Source organism: Nomascus leucogenys, chromosome 17 (assembly GCF_006542625.1).
Source record: "Nomascus leucogenys isolate Asia chromosome 17, Asia_NLE_v1, whole genome shotgun sequence".
Taxonomy (NCBI): Eukaryota; Metazoa; Chordata; class Mammalia; order Primates; family Hylobatidae; genus Nomascus; species Nomascus leucogenys.
This window is the reverse complement of record NC_044397.1, coordinates 47550707-47570793: the sequence shown is the minus strand read 5'-3', so window position 1 is coordinate 47570793 and position 20087 is coordinate 47550707. Positions and strand designations below refer to the sequence as shown.

General features: G+C 42.4%; 1 protein-coding gene across 2 annotated transcripts in view; it reads left to right on the top strand.

Annotated features, from left to right (window-relative positions):
* LOC100606622 (zinc finger protein 92) overlaps window positions 1–3783 on the top strand; it is a 40303-nt gene extending 36520 nt beyond the window's left edge. For both annotated transcript variants that reach the window (XM_003279269.3, XM_003279271.4), the window contains one exon: window positions 1027–3783. In XM_003279269.3, coding sequence (XP_003279317.1) covers window positions 1027–2561 — 1535 coding nt within the window. In that variant the 3' untranslated portion in view covers window positions 2562–3783. The remainder of the gene's footprint in view (window positions 1–1026) is intronic.
* Window positions 3784–20087: the final 16304 nt, after the last annotated feature.

Sequence of the window (20087 nt, the reverse complement as noted above, 5' to 3'; positions counted from 1 at the left end):
TTTTTTATTGTATTTTTCAGTTTCTTTTTGTATTTTTTACCTCCACAATTTCTGAGGGGGTGTCGATATTTTGAATATTTTTGTTATCCTCATTTATCTGATTTTCAAAAATCGTCTGTGTTTCTGTTTCACTCATTGAATATTATTCAATTTATTTTCAATTTCTTTAATTTATGACTTTATTTTTTATGGTTGTTTTCTAAAAAATTTTATATTTTTTTGACAGGGCCATGTTGCCCTGATATTTTGTATACATTGTAATGTTTGACTGAGATTTGGGCATTAAAAAAAAGCTGCCTATTACAATCTTTATTATGTAGCCTTGTCCTGGCATAGTCTTAAACCAATTGTCTTGGCTAGAGATTCCGGGAGTCTCTAAAACATGTTCTTAGGATGTGCCTTGTCTGAAATTCTGTTTACTTTTTAGTTAAAGGAGTTCATTTGTGTTTTTTGTTAAGTCAGTAATCAGTTGCTACGCGTGTTTGCTGTCTATGGTGCTGCTGCATTCTCTCTGCTGCTGTAATGTTTACCTTTGGTCTCAGCAGACAAACTGTCATTCCAAAGTATACCACCATTTCCTTCAGCACTTTATGGCATGGGAGACAGAAACCAGTGTCTTGAAAGGCCCCTAGAGGCCTGAAATAAAGGTGTATGTGCCAGTGTTTTTCTTGTCTTTTAAAAAGAAACCAGGGGTTGGCAATTTACTGCTGAAGACACTAGGTTATTGAGGAGCAGGAAGAGCTGTGTTGGGTAAATGTAAAACAGTTTTCTTTTCCTTCTATGTAGCTCTTTGCATTGTTCTCACCTGGGGCACTGTACACATTTAACTCATTTATAGCTTTTCCACAAATGTATTTTGGTCAGTATATTTTTGTTACATTTGTATTTGTATAAGGAATTAGGGCTTGTAGTACTTTGCTATGCCATCTTGCTTATGTTGTAGTTTGTACAATTTTATAGATTAAATTTGTAAAGTATATTCATCTGAGTCCAGTAAGTGAAGTAACTTATTTTTATTTTTTTCAGTTATGTGTTCTCATTTTGCCCAAGATGTTTGGCCAGAGCAGAGCATAAAAGATTCTTTCCAAAAAGTGATACTGAGAACATACGGAAAATATGGACATGAGAATTTACAGCTAAGAAAAGACCATAAAAGTGTGGATGCATGTAAGGTGTACAAAGGAGGTTATAATGGGCTTAACCAATGTTTGACAACTACTGACAACAAAATATTTCAATGTGATAAATATGTGAAAGTCTTTCATAAATTTCCAAATGTAAATAGAAATAAGATAAGACATACTGGAAAGAAACCTTTCAAATGTAAAAACCATGGCAAATCATTTTGCATGCTTTCACAATTAACTCAACGTAAGAAAATTCATGCTAGAGAGTATTCTTACAAATGTGAAGAATGTGGTAAAGCCTTTAACTGGTCCTCAACACTTACTAAACATAAGATAATTCATACTGGAGAGAAACCCTACAAATGTGAAGAATGTGGCAAAGCTTTTAACCGGTCCTCAAATCTTACTAAACATAAAATAATTCATACTGGAGAGAAACCCTACAAATGTGAAGAATGTGGCAAAGCTTTTAACCGGTCCTCAACCCTTACTAAACATAAAAGAATTCATACAGAAGAGAAACCCTACAAATGTGAAGAATGTGGCAAGGCCTTTAACCAGTTCTCGATTCTTAATAAACATAAGAGAATTCATATGGAAGATAAACCCTACAAATGTGAAGAATGTGGCAAAGCCTTTAGAGTATTCTCAATTCTTAAAAAACATAAGATAATTCATACTGGGGAAAAACCATACAAATGTGAAGAATGTGGCAAAGCCTTTAACCAGTTCTCAAACCTTACTAAACATAAGATAATTCATACTGGAGAGAAACCCTACAAATGTGATGAATGTGGCAAAGCCTTTAACCAGTCCTCAACCCTTACTAAACATAAAAGGATTCATACGGGAGAAAAACCCTACAAATGTGAAGAATGTGGCAAAGCTTTTAAACAGTCCTCAACCCTTACTGAACATAAGATAATTCATACTGGAGAGAAACCCTACAAATGTGAAGAATGTGGCAAGGCCTTTAGCTGGTCCTCAGCTTTTACTAAACATAAGAGAAATCATATGGAAGATAAACCATACAAATGTGAAGAATGTGGCAAAGCCTTTAGTGTATTCTCAACCCTTACTAAACATAAAATAATTCATACTAGAGAAAAACTCTACAAATGTGAAGAATGTGGCAAAGCCTTTAACCAGTCCTCAATTTTTACTAAACATAAGATAATTCACACTGAAGGGAAATCCTACAAATGTGAAAAATGTGGCAGTGCTTTTAACCAGTCCTCAAACCTTACTGCACATAAGATAATTTATACTGGAGAGAAACCGTACAAATATGAAGAATGTGACAAAGCCTTTAACAACTTCTCAACCCTTATTACACATCAGATAATTTATACTGGAGAGAAACCCTGCAAACATGAATGTGGCAGAGCCTTTAACAAATCCTCAAATTGTACTAAAGACAAACTACAAACCTGAAAGATGTGACAAAGATTTTCACTACACCGCAAACTTTTCTAAACGTAAACCATATTGGTGCCCTAGAAATGTGAGGAATGTGACAAGGCCTTTAAATGGTTGTCACACTTGACTGTAGGTAAGATAATTTATACTGGAGAAAAATCCTCCAAGTATGAAGAATGTGGCAAACTTTTAACCAATCCTCACACCTTATTGCACAGGAAAGCATTTATACTTGAGAAAAATTGTATAAAGAATATGGAAAAGCCATTTATATCTGCTCACATGTTAAAACATCAGAGAGTTCATACTTAATAAGAAGCAATTACTGTCAAAAGATCTTTCAGAAAATATAAGCCTTTAATATGAGGAAGAGTATTCTTAAGAGGAACATTACAAATAGAGGGTTGTCGTACCTTTAGTTTTATGGTAGATCTTATTGTACACATTTTGTACCAGAGGAAAACCCTAAAGCATTAGTTGCTCAAACTTTGTTCAACATCAGGGAATTTATATTGGAGAAAAACCCTGCAAATGTAATAAATATGGAAAAACATTTTTTCAAAAACTGCAGCCTGGAAAACATCGGAGAGTTCATACTAAAATATATTTTTGCAGATGCATTAAATATGAAAAATATTTAATCCAAAATTAAGTCTATGTAAATATCAGAATTCACAGTAGAAATCATAAGGCATAAGGCACTGACACTTCAGACATTACACTAAATTAGAGTGTTGACTATAGGAAATCCAAAACTAAAATTGTTAGGTAAGTTATTTATATATAACTTTAAAAGAAGTAGAAGATTTTTTGGAGACTTATAATTAACATTCAAAGTATACTTTTTTCTTGAAAAAAATTACAGATTTTTTGAAAAGCAATTGATGATTACGTTTAACTCTCAAATTCATGTTTTTCTTCATTCCTGTTGTATTCACATCTGAAAGCAAGTGATCAGTTGTTGCTGAATCAGAGGTATGAGAGATTCTTTTTTATAGGTGGGCATTATTTATGCCCCTTTCTGTGGAAGAGTAAGAAAATTAAAATATAAGATGCATGAGGAAAATGTAGAGATGCTCTTTGTGATTAACTTAGAATATTAAGTGCTACTTGAGGTACATGTTCAGACTAACATTCTTTTGCAGTATAGTGAGAAAAAACATTTTATATTAAAATTAATGTATCATTTTGTTGATTGTGCTTTTATGTAATAAAATGCAGTACTTTAAAAAATTTAGATTGTGTGTGAACTTAATTTTCTAATTAAACTTTTTTTTAGCATGCTAAGACTTGTGTATTTGATGAAGTGTTATTATGCCACTAACTTTAACCTTATCCCACCTTACTCAAGGGTGTGGGGTAAAAGATGGTAACAGCATATTATTTGGTAACATAGTGGACTTACATCTCTAGTAATCTTTTCCAGTGGCTTAAACTGCAAATACATTAAAGACTATTGTTCCCATAGGTTAAATTTTTATCTTTTTAAATTTATTTTTCTTAATTTTTGTGGGTACATAGTGTATGTATATATTTATTGCCATATATGCCATATTTTGATACAGACATACAATATGTAGTAATGACTTCAGGGTAAATGAGGTCTTCACCTCTAGCATTTATTCTTTGTATTACAGACAATCTAGTTCTGTCTAAAAATGAGGAAAAAATTATTTTAATAAGGTGACTAATTTACTGGAAAACTAAAAACCTCAAATATGTGTAAGGCAACTCTATATGCTGCTTGTATTGAATTCATGACTATAAGATCTTATGGCTTATGGTTCATAACCTCCCCAGGCAATTTCTCTGTTTTACTTGCCTGGTACTCATGCTAGACCCATAGTTTTTTTTTTTCTTTCTTTTTTTATTTTTTTTTGCACACAAAACAATAAACATTTTCTAAAAGTACATACAAACAAAAAGATGCATATCAAACATATTAGGAAGGTTGCACATGGGAAGATGGGGAATAGAGATGGGGGTTGGGAATTAAAGAAAATAAATGAGAGAGGGACTTTGTATGGATCAATGATAATAACTCAATCCTCTATTTGACGAAGAAGGAGAAGGAAGAGGAAGAAAAAGAAAGTGGGATAAAGGATCAGAAAGGGAGAAAAATAGAAAATATTAGAGTATGACTCCAGGGTAGACCTGTTTTGTTGTCGCTGGGTTGGTTGGTTGGTCAGTTGTATTTTTCATGTTTCGCCATGTTGGCCAGGCTGGTCTCAAACTCCTAGCCTCAAGTGATCAACCCACCTCGGCCTCCCAGAGTACTGGGACTACAGGTGTGAGCCACCACATCCAGCCCCCACATTGCTTCTGGCCTCTGTGGTAGACCTCCCAGACGGGGCGGCCGGGCAGAGGTGCTCCCCACATCCCAGACGGGGCGGCCAGGCAGAGGTGCTCCTCACTTCCCAGACAGGGTGGCCGGGCAGAGACGCTCCTCACTTCCTAGACGGGGTGGCGGCCGGGCAGAGGGGCTCCTCACTTCCCAGATGGGGCGGCTGGCCAGAGGCGCTCACATCCCAGACAATGGGTGGCTAGGCAGAGGTGCTCCTCACTTCCTAGACGGGGCAGCCGGGCAGAGGCGCTCCTCACTTCCCAGAAGGGGCGGCCGCACAGAGGCGCTCCTCACTTCCCAGATGGGGCGGCCAGGCAGAGGTGCTCCTCACTTCCCAGACGGGGCGGCCGGGCAGAGGCACTCCTCACTTCTTCCCAGACGGGGCGGCCGGGCATAGACGCTTCTCACTTCTCGGATGGGGTGGCAGCCGGGCAGAGGCGCTCCTCACATCCCAGACAATGGGTGGCCGGGCAGAGGCGCTCCTCACTTCCCAGACGGGGCGGCCAGGCAGAGGCGCTCCTCACTTCCCAGATGGGGCAGCCGGGCAGAGGCACTCCTCACTTCTTCCCAGACGGGGCAGCCGGGCAGAGGCACTCCTCACTTCTTCCCAGACGGGGCGGCCGGGCATAGACGCTTCTCACTTCCCGGATGGGGTGGCAGCCGGGCAGAGGCGCTCCTCACATCCCAGACGATGGGTGGCCGGACAGAGGCGCTCATCACATCCCAGATGATGGGTGGCCAGGCAGAGGCGCTCCTCACTTCCCAGACGATGGGTGGCCGGGCAGAGGCGCTCCTCACTTCTTCCCAGACGGGGCGGCCGGGCAGAGGCGCTCCTCACTTCCCAGATGGGGTGGCCGGGCAGAGGCGCTCCTACTTCCCAGACGGGGCGGCCGGGCAGAGGCGCTCCTCACTTCCCAGAAGGGGCGGCCACGCAGAGGCGCTCCTCACTTCTTCCCAGACGGGGCGGCCAGGAAGAGGTGCTCCTCACTTCTTCCCAGACGGGGCGGCTGGGCAGAGGCGCTCCTCACTTCCCAGACGGGGTGGCCGGGCAGAGGCGCTCCTCACTTCTTCCCAGACAGGGCAGCCGGGCAGAGGAGCTCCTCACTTCTTCCCAGATGGGGCGGCCGGGCAGAGGTTCTCCTCACTTCTTCCCAGACGGGGCAGCTGGCCAGAGGCGCTCCTCACATCCCAGACAATGGGTGGCCGGGCAGAGGCGCTCCTCACTTCCCAGAAGGGGTGGCCGCACAGAGGCGCTCCTCACTTCCCAGACGGGGTGGCCGGGCAGAGGCGCTCCTCACTTCCCAGATGGGGCGGCCGGGCAGAGGCGCTCACTTCTTCCCAGACGGGGCGGCCGGGCAGAGACACTCCTCACTTCCCGGATGGGGTGGCGGCTGGGCAGAGGCGATCCTCACATCCCAGATGATGGGTGGCCGGGCAGAGGCGCTCATCACATCCCAGATGATGGGTGGCCAGGCAGAGGCGCTCCTCACTTCCCAGACGATGGGTGGCCGGGCAGAGGCGCTCCTCACTTCCCAGATGATGGGTGGCCGGGCAGAGGCACTCCTCACTTCTTCCCAGACGGGGCGGCCGGGCAGAGGCGCTCCTCACTTCCCAGATGGGGCGGCCGGGCAGATGCGCTCCTCACTTCCCAGACGTGGTGGCGGCCGGGCAGAATTGCTCCTCACATCCCAGACAATGGGCGGCCGGGGAGAGGCGCTCCTCACATCCCAGACGATGGGCGGCCGGGCAGAGGCGCTCCTCACATCCCACATGATAGGCAGCCAGGCAGAGACGTTCCTCACTTCCTAGACGGGGTGGCGGCTGGGCAGAGGCGCTCCTCACCTCCCAGACGGGGTGGCTGGGCAGAGGAGCTCCTCATAACTCAGACAATGGGTGGCCAGGCAGAGACGCTCTCCACCTCCCAGACGGGGCGGCGGCTGGGCAGAGGCTGCAATCCCAGCACCCTGAGAGGCCAAGGCAGGCGGCTGTGAGGTGGAGGCTGCAGTGAGCCAAGACCACGCCACCGCACTGCAGCCCGGGCAACACCGAGCACCGAGTGAGCGACCTCTGTCTGCAGTCCAGCACCTCTAGAGGCCAAGGCGGGCAGACCACTGGAGGTCAGGAGCTGGAGACCAGCCTGGCTGACATGATGAAACCGTGCCTCCAGCCAAAGGAGAAAAACCAGGGAGGGGTGGTGGCGCGCACTGGCAATCCCAGGCAGCCCACAGGCCAGGGCAGGAGAATCACGGGAGCCGGACGCAGGGAGTCTGCAGCGAGCCGAGTGTACTCCAGCCTGGGCCACAGAGGGAAGAAAAGAAAAAGAAGAAAAAGAAAGAAAGAAAGGAGGGAGGGAGGGAGGGAGGGAGGAAGGAAGGAAGGAAGGAAGGAAGGAAGGAAGGAAGGAAGGAAGGTGGGAAGGCTTTTTTTTCTTATAATTATTTTGTTTTATAGCTTTTGAAGTATTCATTATGTGAGCTCATCAGGGATTATAAGAATTATTTTTATAAAATTTAGTGCACACAAAATTTTTACATGTAATTGCACAATTAGTGTATTTTATTTAGTTAGAACATCCCATTTTGTTATTTTACTTGGAGAACCCTATATAAGCCAACTTTTGAGATGGAATTTCGCTCTTGTTGCCCAGGATGGAGTGCAATGGCATGATCTCGGCTCACCGCAGCCTCCGCCTCCTGGGTTCAAGTGATTCTCCTGCCTCAGCCTCCCGAGTAGCTGGGATTACAGGCATGTGCCACCAGGCCTGTCTAACTTTGTATTAGTAGAGACAGGGTTTCTTCATGTTGGTCAGGTTGCCTCGAACTCCCGACCTCAGGTGATTTGCCTGCCTTGGTCTCCCAAAGTGCTGGGATTACAGGTGTGAGCCACTGCACTGGGCTGTAAGCCTACTTGTATTTAGTTATTGCTGCTTTTAGATTTTTTTTTTTTTTGTGATGTAGGCTTGTTCTTGTCACCCAGGCTGTAGTGCAATGGCATGATCTTGGCTCATTGTAACCTCCACCTCCTGGGTTCAAGCAATTCTCCTACCTCAGCCTCCTGAGTAGCTGGGATTACAGGTGCCCACCACCACACCCTGCTAATTTTTGTATTTTTAGTAGAGACGGGGTTTTGCCTTGTTGGCCAGGATGGTTTCGAACTCCTGACCTCGTGATCCACCTGCCTCAGCCTCCCAAAATGCTGGAATTACAGACGTGAGCCACTGTGCCCAGCTGCTTTCAGATTTTTTAATTGACATAAGTAAATTCATGTGTTGAGCCAGTTTGTTCGGGTATGTACTAGGGAGGCTTCATAAGTCAGGATTTTTTTTTTTTTTTGAGACAGAGTCTCGCACTGTTGCCTAGGCTGGAGTGCAGTGGCATGATCTCGGCTCACTGCAACCTCTGCCTCCCAGGTTCAAGCGATTCTCCTGCCTCAGCCTCCCAAGTAGCTGGGATTACAGGCACCCACCACCAAGCCCAGCTAATTTTTTTTGTATTTTTAGTAGAGATGGGGTTTCACTATGTTGGCCAGGCTGGTCTCAAACTCCTGACCTTGTGATCTGCCCCCCTTGGCCTCCCAAAGTGCTGGGATTACATGCGTGAGCCACTGCACCTGGCCAGGATGATGTTTTTATATATAAGTGCAGCAAACAAACATGACAGTGCTTGCTGTGTAACAGTACACTCTGTCTTGGCTCATTGCAACCTCTCACCTCCCAGGTTCAAGCAATTCTTCTGTCTCAGCCTCTGGAGTAGCTGAGTCTACAGGCACACACTATTACACCTAGCTAATTTTTTGTATTTTTAGTACGGATGGGGTTTCACCATGTTGGCTAGGGTCTGGTCTTGAACTCCTGATCTTAAGTGATCTGCCCAACTCAGCCTCCAAAAACACTGGGATTACATGCATGAGCCACTGTGCTCAGCCTTCAATGCCATATTTTATAGGTTTAGAAGAAGTAAACTGTTTTAAAATTCATATGGAATAATAAAAGAGCCCAAATAACCACAGCAAGTTTAAACAAAAACAATAATCCTGGAGGGCTCACATTACCTAACTTCAGATTGTACCACAAGCTACAGTAACCAATACAGCATGGTTCTGGTACAAAAATATACATATAGGCCAATGAAACAGAGGAGAGAGCCCAGAAAAAAAAGCTACACTTCTACAATCAACATATTTGTGACAAAGTCAACAGAAATAAACCAAGGGAAATAATCCCCTATCCAATAAATGGTACAGGGGAAAACTGGTTAGTCATATTCAGAAGAAGAAAACTGGACCCCTACCTCTCACCATATAAAAAATATAACTCAAGAGAGATTAAAGGCCGGGCACAGTGGCTCACGCCTATAATCCTAGCACTTTGGGAGGCCGAGGCGGGCGGATCACGAGGTCAGGAGATTGAGACCATCCTAGCTAACATGGTGAAACCCTGTCTCTACTTAAGAAAAATACAAAAATTTAGCCGGGCATGGTGGCGGGTGCCTGTAGTCCCAGCTACTCAGGAGGCTGAGGCAGCAGAATGGCATAAACCTGGGAGACGGAGCTTGCAGTGAGCCGAGATTGCACCACTGCACTCCAGCCAGGGCAACAGAGCAGACTCCATCTCAAAAAAAAAAAAATTGTACTTAAATAGGGGATTTTATGTCCAGAAGTTTAACCAGAGTCACTGCCTAAGAATAAATACCATAGTCCAGGCCATAATAGCAGAATATAGAGTTCAATCCAGTACATTTCCTCCATTAAAGGAGCCTTGCCCAAATACAACTGGTACCTAGTCTTTCCTGAGATTTATCTATTGGGGAGCCACACAGATCACATAAACCAAGGAAGTCAAAGGCAAACCACCAATAAACGGCTATAATAGTATGGGTAAGCATGACATACCCCATTGCTCAGTTCCTCTGGATCCATGGCTGAGTGTCACACCTGCATCCTTTATCAAGTGCTTTGGCTCAGGGGACCAACGAGGACAAACAGTTTGGGGGACACCCCACTGTCTTCCCCTCCACACTTGGCCATTCCAAAGAAAAGAAAGGAGACTAAAAAGAAGACTTTTTCTCGCTTATCTTTCTAGATGGGTAACAGATCATCCTCGATCTGCACTACTCTGGAGTGCATTCTGAAGCATTGGGATGCCTTTGACCCAAAGAGTTTTTTTTTTGTTTTTAAACCAGCTGATTTTGTTTTGTGCAAGGGTTTGGCCTTCTTACCATCTTGGACCAGCCTGGCCCATGGAGGGAAGCCTTGGTTTTAATACCACCTAACAGTTAGATCTTTCCTGTAGATGGGAGGGGAAATGGTCCAAGATGCCCTATGTACAGGTGTTCTTTTCCCAGCAAGACAACCTAGACCTTTGCAAACATTGAACAATCAACTCAGCACTTTTAGCAGTCATATCAGGCAGGCCAAAAAAAGAGATGGCCCAAAACTAGAGAATAAACTTCCAGGGGAATCATCTGAGGCAGCTATAGAGTGTCTGGGCCCTTCTTGTTCCCATCATTTTGGGCCCCCTCCAACTACACCATCAGCTCCTCCAGCTCCACCATTTCCAAAACTCCCCACTCCCCCAGCTTCAATCTTATCCTTACAGAAACTGCCCAATGGAGGTGATGCCATTAGGATTCAAGCTCCTTTCACATTGCAGGACCAGGACCTTAGGCAAATAAAGGGAGACTTAGGCCAATTTTCTGATGACCCCGATAGGTATATTGAAGCTTTCCAAAATTTAACTCAGGTGTATGACCTCTCACGAAGGGAGGTTATGCTGTGCCTAAGCCAAACCCTAGCCACAGCTGAAAAATAGCTCTTCAGGTAGCAGAGAATTTTGGAGATGAGCAATGTGCCTGCTGTAGTAGTCCAAAAAGAAAAAGAGAAAATAGGAAAGGTGAAGAGTTAGGGGAACCATCATTTCCAATAGAAAGGCAGTACCTCTTTATAACCCTGATTGGAACTCCAATGACTCCATAGATGAATGGAAAAGAAAACATTTTGTAATGTGCATATTGGAGAGCCTACAAAGAACTAGGGCCAAACTTCTGAATCACTCTAAACTGTTTGTGATAGACCAAAAGCCAGATGAGAATCCCTCAGGCTTTATGGAAAGGCTGAGAGACTCACTAATAAAACATACCTCCTTATCCCCTAATTCAGTTCAGAGCTCATCCTTATCCTAAAGGGCAAGTTTATTACACTGGCAGTTCCCAATATTAGAAGAAAACTGCAAAAACAAGCTGTAGGACAAGATAGCACCTTGGAAAACCTCCTGAGGATAGCCACCTCAGTCTTTTCTAATAGGGACAAGGAGAAGGCTCAAGAGAAAGAGAAAAAGCACAAGAGAAGGATATAGCTGCGTTTCAGACTTGCAAAGCCCAGGATCCCCAAGGTGCATCTACTAGTTGCTACTGGTGTGGCAACTCAGGGCACTTTAGGGAAGAGTGCCCAGGCAGCAAGAAGAAGCCATCTTGACCTTGTGCAGCTTGTGGTGGGAATCACTGGAGATTGGACTGCCCCCAGAGATGGAAGTCACTGGATTCAGAACCAGTCTCACAGTCCAACAGGACTGACAGCTCCTGGGGATCAAATTCCTGGCTCCAGTGGCTCAAAATGCCATTTCTGCATAAGAACCCCAGGTGATTGAAGAAAGGAGGGTGGACCTCATAGGCACTGGAGGTAGCCTTTCTCTTCTCCTCTCTAGTCCAGGCCTCCCCTGTCCTTGTAGCATAACCATGATGGGTGTCTCAGGAAAGGTGCTAACCTGATATTTTTCTCAACTTATTAGTTGTAGTTTGGGGGGCCTATTATTTATACATGCCTTTTTAATCATGGCTGAAAGTCCTATTCCTTTATTAGGTAGAGATATTTTAGCTCACATGGGGGCCAGCATCTTTATAGCCCCAGGACAAACTCTTCATCTCCTCCTGGTGGAAGCTAATATTAATCCAAAAGTGTGGGCAACGCAATGAAGAATTGGTCAAGCTATAACTGGCCAGTTTGGATCCATCTTAAGGATCCCACTTCTTTTCCTAACAGAGACAATAGCCCCTAAAGCCAGAAGATAGGAAATGGCTAGAAGCCATTATTAATAACCTGACAATGTGGGGCCACCTCAAACCCTGTAACAGCTCCTGCAACACCCCAATATTAGGAGAGCAAAAACCTAGAGGGAATGAAGGCTAGTTCAGCACCTTGCCTCATTAATGAAGCTGGAGTTCCAATCCATGCAGTGGTACCTAATCCCTATACCTGAGGGAACTAAATGGTTCTCAGTATTAGATCTAAAGGATGCGTTTTTCTGTATACCATTACATCCTGACCCTCAATAACTATTTGTTTTCGAAGATCCCTCTGGCCAAACAACCCAGTTAACATGGATGGTGTTGCCACAGGGATATTGATACAGTCCTCACTTATTTGGCCAGGCACTGTCAAAGGACCTCTCTAAGTTTTCCCATTCTCAGATCAGGGTCTTGTGATCTGCAGATGACCTACTGCTCTGCTCATTTTAGTATGCAACCTGCATTACTTTAATATATTCTTTTGTCTTTGATCCTTCAGGATATGATTCTGTTCTTCAAGATATGATGGTGATGTACAGATGGGGCTTTGGTGAGGATGTCCTTTCTGTTTGTTAGTTTTCCCTCTGTCAGGACCCTCAGTTGCAGGTCTGTTGGAGTTTGCTGGAGGTCCACTCCAGATGCTGTTTTCCTGGGTATCAGCAGCAGTGGCTGCAGAACAGCGGATACTGGTGAACTGCAAATGCTGCTGCCTGATCATTCCTCTGGAAGTTTTGTCTCAGAGGAATACCCGGCTGTGTGAGGTGTCAGTCTGCCCCTACTGGGGGTTGCCTCCCAGTTAGGCTACTCGGAGCTCAGGGACCCACTTGAGGAGGCAGTCTGCCTGTTCTCAGATCTCAAGCTGTGTGCTGGGAGAACCACTACTCTCTTCAAAGCTGTCAGAGAGAGACATTTAAGTCTGCAGAGGTTTCTGCTGCCTTTTGTTTGGCTATGCCCTGCCCCCAGAGGTGGAGTCTACAGAGGCAGGCAGGCCTCCTTGAGCTGCAGTGGGCTCCACCCAGTTTGAGCTTCCTGGCTGCTTTGTTAACCTACTCAAGCCTCAGCAATGGTGGTCGCCCCTCTGCCAGCCTCCCTACCGCCTTGCAGTTGGATCTCAGACTGATGTGCTAGCAATAAGCGAGGCTCTGTGGGCATAGGACTCTCCGAGCCAGGCACAGGATATAATCTCCTGGTGTGCCGTTTGCTAAGATCATTGGAAAAGTGCAGTATTAGGGTGGGAGTGACCCGATTTTCCAGGTGCAATCTGTCACCCGTTTCTTTGACTAGGAAAGGGAATTCCCTGACCCCTTGCACTTCCCATGTAAGGCAATGCCTCACCCTGCTTTGGCTCATTCTCGGTGCACTGCACCCACTGTCTGACACTCCCCAGTGAGATGAACCCGGTACCTCAGTTGGAAATGCAGAAGTCACCCATCTTCTGCATCGCTTATGCTGGGAGCTGAAGACTGAAGCTGTTCTTATTTGGCCATCTTGGCTCCAAACCACCTTAACCTTCCAGTTTTGTGGATGCTGGTAGAAGGCATGAGACAGTGAAGTATGAGAAAAATCCCTACTATTTACTATATAACTGAAGGCCAAAGCTTCATATTTGTATTTGTCCATACTACATTTTTTTAGAGGGATTTCAAAAAGGTCATTGCACATGGGAAAGACTTGTGTCACAGCTGAGCAATCTTAATATTAAGAAACCCCAATCTTTTTAAAGTAGGTTACATGCAAACCTGTCCAACTTTTGCCTTACAGAGAAAAATTGTCTTTATTGCATTAGTTGAGTAATTTATCTGTCATTTACCTGAAGATAAAAATGACTACCCTTCTTTCCAGGCTATTTGTGTACAAAAATCTTTGAAAAATAACCTGGGATAGGACAGATATGTCATGTAATAAATAACAAAACAACAACTCTAAGAGACTTTTGGAGAATTATATCTCAGCAGCATGCATCTTTTCCATTAAATGTTGCACTAAACAATCCTTTGATGAAAAAGATCCATTGAAGATTTTTGACATGAAGACTAACTTTGGTTGTTTTGTGTTGTGGGATTGCTAAAGATTGAAAGATACAGGGAGAAATAGAATTACCAGGGACTTTACAGAAATGGAAGTTCTATGTGTGGAGTAATGTAATTCTGGGTGAGTGAATGACAGGTGAGAGTTAGTGAAAATAAAACACAATTTAAAGTTTTTACATATTAAGAACATGCTGAAATTGGTTAGCTTATTGGAACAATTTAAATGACTACCAATTTATACAGCATATTTATTCTGAATGAATTGCTAATCTAGATTTGAAAGACAAAATAATTATTTCTACAACATCAACTGCATTTCCATATACCAACAATGAGCAATTTGAAAGGAAATTAGGAAAACAGTTGTTTGCAACAATCTTAAAAATATAATGTCTAGCAATAAATTTAATAAGGAGGTAAAAAAACTGTGCAATGAAAACTACAGGATCAGAATATTTCTGAAATAAACTGAAAAAGACTTAAATAAGTGGCAAGGAATTCCATGTTCATGGACTGGAAGACTTAATCATGTTAAGATGACAATACTACCCAAAGTAGTGTACAGATGTAATGTAATCCCAATTTTTATTTTTTTCCAACTATTTTTTCTCTATAAACAGAATAGCCCATTCTAAAAGTCATATGGAATTTGAAGGTACCCTGAATGCTGAAATAATCTTAAAAAAAAGAAAAAAGTTAGGGGCTCACAATTTTAAATTTCAGAACACACAAAGCTATTATAATTAAAACAGTTTGATACTGGCAGAAGAACAAGTATAAAGACCAAAAAAACCCCAGAATAGATAACCCAGAAAAAACCCTTGCATAAATTACTAATTGCTTTTTGATAAGCATGCCTAAACCATTATGTAAAGGAAAGGACAGTTTGTTCAACAAGTGATACTGGGAAAACAAGTCCACATTTAAAACAGTAAAGTTGGCTGGGCATGGTGGCTCACGCTTGTAATCTCAGCACTCTGGGAGGCTGAGGCAGGCAGATCACCTGAGGTTAGGTGAAACCTGAGGTTGGCCAACACAGTGAAATCCTATCTCTACTAAGAATACAAAAAATAGCTGTGCGTGGTGGCAGGCATCTGCAATCACAGCTACTTGGGACGTTGAAGGAGGAGATAGCTTGAACCACAGAGGTGGAGGTTGAAGTGAGCCAAGATTGCACCATTGCACTCCAGCCTGGGTGATGCAAAACTCCATCTCAAAAAAAAAAAGTTGAATTTTTATCACATTCCATGTACAAAAACCAAATAAAAATCATTCCAGACATAAAAATAAGTGTTAAAACTTTAGTGGTTTCTGATGGTTGTTTTATTTCTGTGGGGTCAGTATTACTACTCATGAACACCTCTATACACGAAAACTGGAAAATTTAGAAGAGATAGATACATTCCTGGACACGCAAGCCCTCCCAAGACTGAGCCAGGAAGACATTGGTTCCCTGAACAGGCCAATAACAAGTTTTGAAATTGAATCAGTAATAAATAGCTCACCAATCAAAAAAAGTCCCAGACCTTATAGATTTACAGCCACATTCTACCGAATGTACAAAGCACTGGTACAATTCCTACAGAAACTATACCAAAAAATTGAGGAGAGTCTCCTCCCCAGCTCATTCTATGAGGCCAGCATCATCTTGACACTAAAACCTGGCAAAGACACAACAAAAATAGAAAACTAGGCCACTTGATGAACATCAATGCAAAAATTCTCAACAAAATACTTGCAAACCGAATTCAGCAGCACATCAAAAAGATAATCCATCATGATCAAGTAGCTTGCCCCCTTAGGATGCAAAACCACAAAGAGATATCACTTTACACCACTGGAGTGGCCATATACAAAATAAAACAAAAATGAAAACAAGTATTGACTAGGATGTGGAGGAAGTGGAACCCTGGTGCATTGCTGGTGAGAATATAAAATGATTTATTGACTATGAAAAATAGCCTGGCAGTTTATCAGAAAGTTCTATGTAGAATTACCATATGTTCCAGCAACTCCATTACAGGTGTATATCCAAAATAATTAAAAGCAGGGACTTAAGCTGCAACCTCTGCCTCCAGGGTTTAAGCAATTCTTGTGCCTCAGTCTCCCAAATAGCTGGGACTACAGGCATGCACCACTACACCTGGTGAATTTTGGTATTTTTAGTAGAGACAGGGTTTTGCCATGTTGCCTAGGCTGGTCTCAAACTCCTGAGCTTAAGTGATCTGCCTGCCCCAGCCTCCCAAAATTCTGGGATTACAGGCGTGAGACACCATGGCTGGCCTGTTATTCAATCTAAGAACTGTATGCAGAGATGTGTTCAGGTTTTAAATTTTATTCTCTTATGCACTGATACTTTCACATCAATTTTTATGGAAGCATCATTTACAGTACAAAATGTAAAAACAAACCCAGACATCTTCTAAGAAATAAACAGATAAAGAAAATATGATATATACACACAATGTAGTATTATTTAGCCTTAAAATAAGTACAATGCTGATGAGTGCAGTGGCTCATGCTTATAATCCCAGAAATTTGGGAGGCAAAGATGAGAGGATCTCTTAAGCCTAGGAGTTTCAAACCCGCCTGGGCAACATAGCAAAATCTCATCTCTACAGAAAGTACAAAAATTTGCCGGGCTTGATGGTGTGTGCCTGTAGTCCTAGCTGTGGGGGAGGATCATTTAAGCCTGAAGAATCACCTGAGCCTGGACAGTTTGAGGCAGTTGTGAGTCATGATTGCATTGCTGTGCATTCCACCCTGAGTGAGACTCCATCTCAAAAAAAAAAAAAGCAATGCTGATACATGCTGCAACATGGATGAACCTTGAAGACATTATAAAAATAAGCAAAATAAAAAAGGATACATATATAACGTCAAATTTTGTGTGTAGGGGAATGTCATATGGGGCTGGCCCATTCTGAGCAGGAACAGATTGTTGGGAGGTTAGAGTCCTGGTGGTTCATGATGTTTACACATGAGGTCATGGCTGGCAAAGTAGGGAGGCAAGTGCTGGTGTGGTACCCATCTACCCCAATGATTGTTCTGAGCCCTAGAGCTGTTATCTGGTGCCTTCCAAGGCTGAAGGTCTGTGAAGACATAAGTCTATGCTTGATCTGGGGAGCAGAAGGCTGCATGGGGTATAAGGAGCAGCAGTGATGGCCAGGAATAGCTCTGAGGCTTCCAGGTCTGTCTGCCAGTTACTGTCTTTGCAGAGCTCCACACAGAAGATTGGCAAAAAGGTGTTAATGGGATAACCATCTGTTTCCTTTGGTGAGGGGAAGAAGCTTGCTGCTGCCAACAAGGGCCAGCATTGAAATGAGGTGAATGGAGAAGCAGAGGGTTTTCCAAATCAGCCCAGAGATGGCTGATGAGGGTCCCCTGCCCAGACACCACCATGGCAACTCTTAAGGACTCTGTCCCATATATTAACATATATACATAGATGAACAAACATACCAAGATATAGATGTAGATATTTATTCTGTTGCTTCTATTTCTCTGAATAACTTGAATGCAAACTGTAACAAGTAAAAGACTGCATAAGTAATAAAAAACACACTAACAAAGTCCAGAACCAGATGGCTTCACTGATAAATTGTTTTAAACATTAAAAGCTGTAACTCCAATTTTTCTGAAACTCTTTAAAAATTGCAATCAATCAATGCAATATACCAACTCAATAGAATTAATTTTAGAAAAACACAATTATCTCAATTGATAGAGAAAAAATTTGAGATAATCCAAAAGTCTGTTATGATAAGAGCACTTAGTAAACTAGATATAGACTAATACTTCCTCAACATAATAAAAGGTACATGTAAAAAACTCAAAACTACCACTATATGCAATGATGAAAGACTAAATGCTTTCTCCCTAAGATCAGGAATGAGACAAGGATACCTGCATTCAGCACTTCCGATCAATATTGTAACAGAAATCAGGCCAGAATAATTGGGCAATACAAAAAAAGAAACACTTCAATTGGAAAAGAAAAATCTTATTTTTATATACAGATGTTATAATTTCGTACATATAATTAAAATCCTAAGTAATAATCATAAAACTGTTAACACTAATAATCAAATTCTGCAAAGTTGTAGGATACAAGATCAATACATACACATTAATGGAATATAATTAAGGGTCAGGAAATAAATCCATACATGTAATTTTTTGACATGGACTTGGCAAAGCTTCAGGAGCTATTGGAAACCACTTATTTCATGTATTTTAGCCCCATTTTAGAAGATCCTTCCTTACTGGGGAATAGTTAATAACTTTCCATCCGTGGGCAGAAAGCCTATTACTAGAATATGTAATTTTCCAAGAAAGCTTCCATTTTAAGATAAAAGTGAATTTAAGACAAAGTTTGAAAGATATAAACAAACTTTCTTTACTACTTTAATGAAAAAACAGTGTTTGGTGTTTTATTTTGTCCAAATTTGAAATTAATTGTTCATTTCAATTCTTCCTATAGGCATAAAAAATAAACAGGTTATTGAAAAAAATTCTTAGAACATGTTCAAATTTTAATTTAATATTAAATAAGTTTACAAAATATGGCCTGGGTCCTGATCTATTTATATTTCTAGTGAACCCAGGGAAGCATAAATGAGCTGGAACACATTTATCTATCAGGAAGATAATTTCGGCCAAGTTGCACCAAGACTAGCAGCAATACTGACTACAGGTGTGCACTTGCCACCAGGTACAGATATTACTCTCATGATTCCACACAGTGGAGGTAAAATAATGTTATCTTTGGTGATGTTGATCAGCTCTTTCACCTGCAACGTTAGTAAAGACAGCATCTCCATTTTGTTCACAGAGGTAATGTAGTTTTCATCTTGTCTTCTTTCCTTGCAGAAACAGATATGAAGAATTCTGTGACAATAAACTGGGGACACAGTGATTTTTTTTTTTTTTGACATAGGGTCTTTGTCACCCGGGCTGGAGTGCAGTGGCTCAATCTCAGCTCACCTCAACCTCCACCTCCCTGCAACCTATGCCTCCCAGGTTCAAGCGATTCTTCTGCCTCAGTCTCCTGAGTAGCTGGGACTACAGGTGTGCACCACCATGCCCAGCTAATTTTTGTATTTTTAGTAGAGATGGGGTTTCACAATTGACCAGGCTTGTTTTTATTTTTTTATTTTTTTATTTTTTATTTTTATTTTATTATTATTCTTTAGGTTTTAGGGTACATGTGCACAATGTTCAGGTTTGTTATATATGTATCCATGTACCATGTTGGTGTGCTGCACCCATTTACTCATCATTTAGCATTAGGTATATCTCCTAATGCTGACCCTCCCCACTCCCCCCCACCCCACAATAGTCCCCAGAGTCTGATGTTCCCCTTCTTGTGTCCATGAGTTCTCATTGTTCAATTCCCACCTATAAGTGAGAACATGCGGTGTTTGGTTTTTTGTCCTTGCGATAGTTTACTGAGAATGATGTTTTCCAGTTTCATCCATGTCCCTACAAAGGACATAAACTCATCATTTTTTATGGCTGCATAGTATTCCATGGTGTATATGTGCCACATTTTCTTAATCCAGTCTATCGTTGTTGGACATTTGGGTTGGTTCCAAGTCTTTGCTATTGTGAATAGTGCCGCAATAAACATACGTGTGCATGTGTCTTTATAGCAGCATGATTTATAGTCCTTTGGGTATATACCCAGTAATGGGATGGTTGAGTCAAATGGTATTTCTAGTTCGAGATCCCTGAGGAATTGCCACACTGACTTCCACAATGGTTGAACTAGTTTACAGTCCCACCAACAGTGTAAAAGTGTTCCTATTTCTCCACATCCTCTCCAGCACCTGTTGTTTCCTGACTTTTTAATGATGGCCATTCTAACTGGTGTGAGATGGTATCTCATTGTGGTTTTCATTTGCATTTCTCTGATGGCCAGTGATGATGAGCGTTTTCTCATGTGTTTTTGGCTGCATAAATGTCTTCTTTTGAGAAGTGTCTGTTCATGTCCTTTGCCCACTTTTTGATGGGGCTGTTTGTTTTTTTCTTGTAAATTTGTTTGAGTTCATTGTAGATTCTGGATATTAGCTCTTTGTTTTTGTTTTTTTTTAGATGGAGTCTC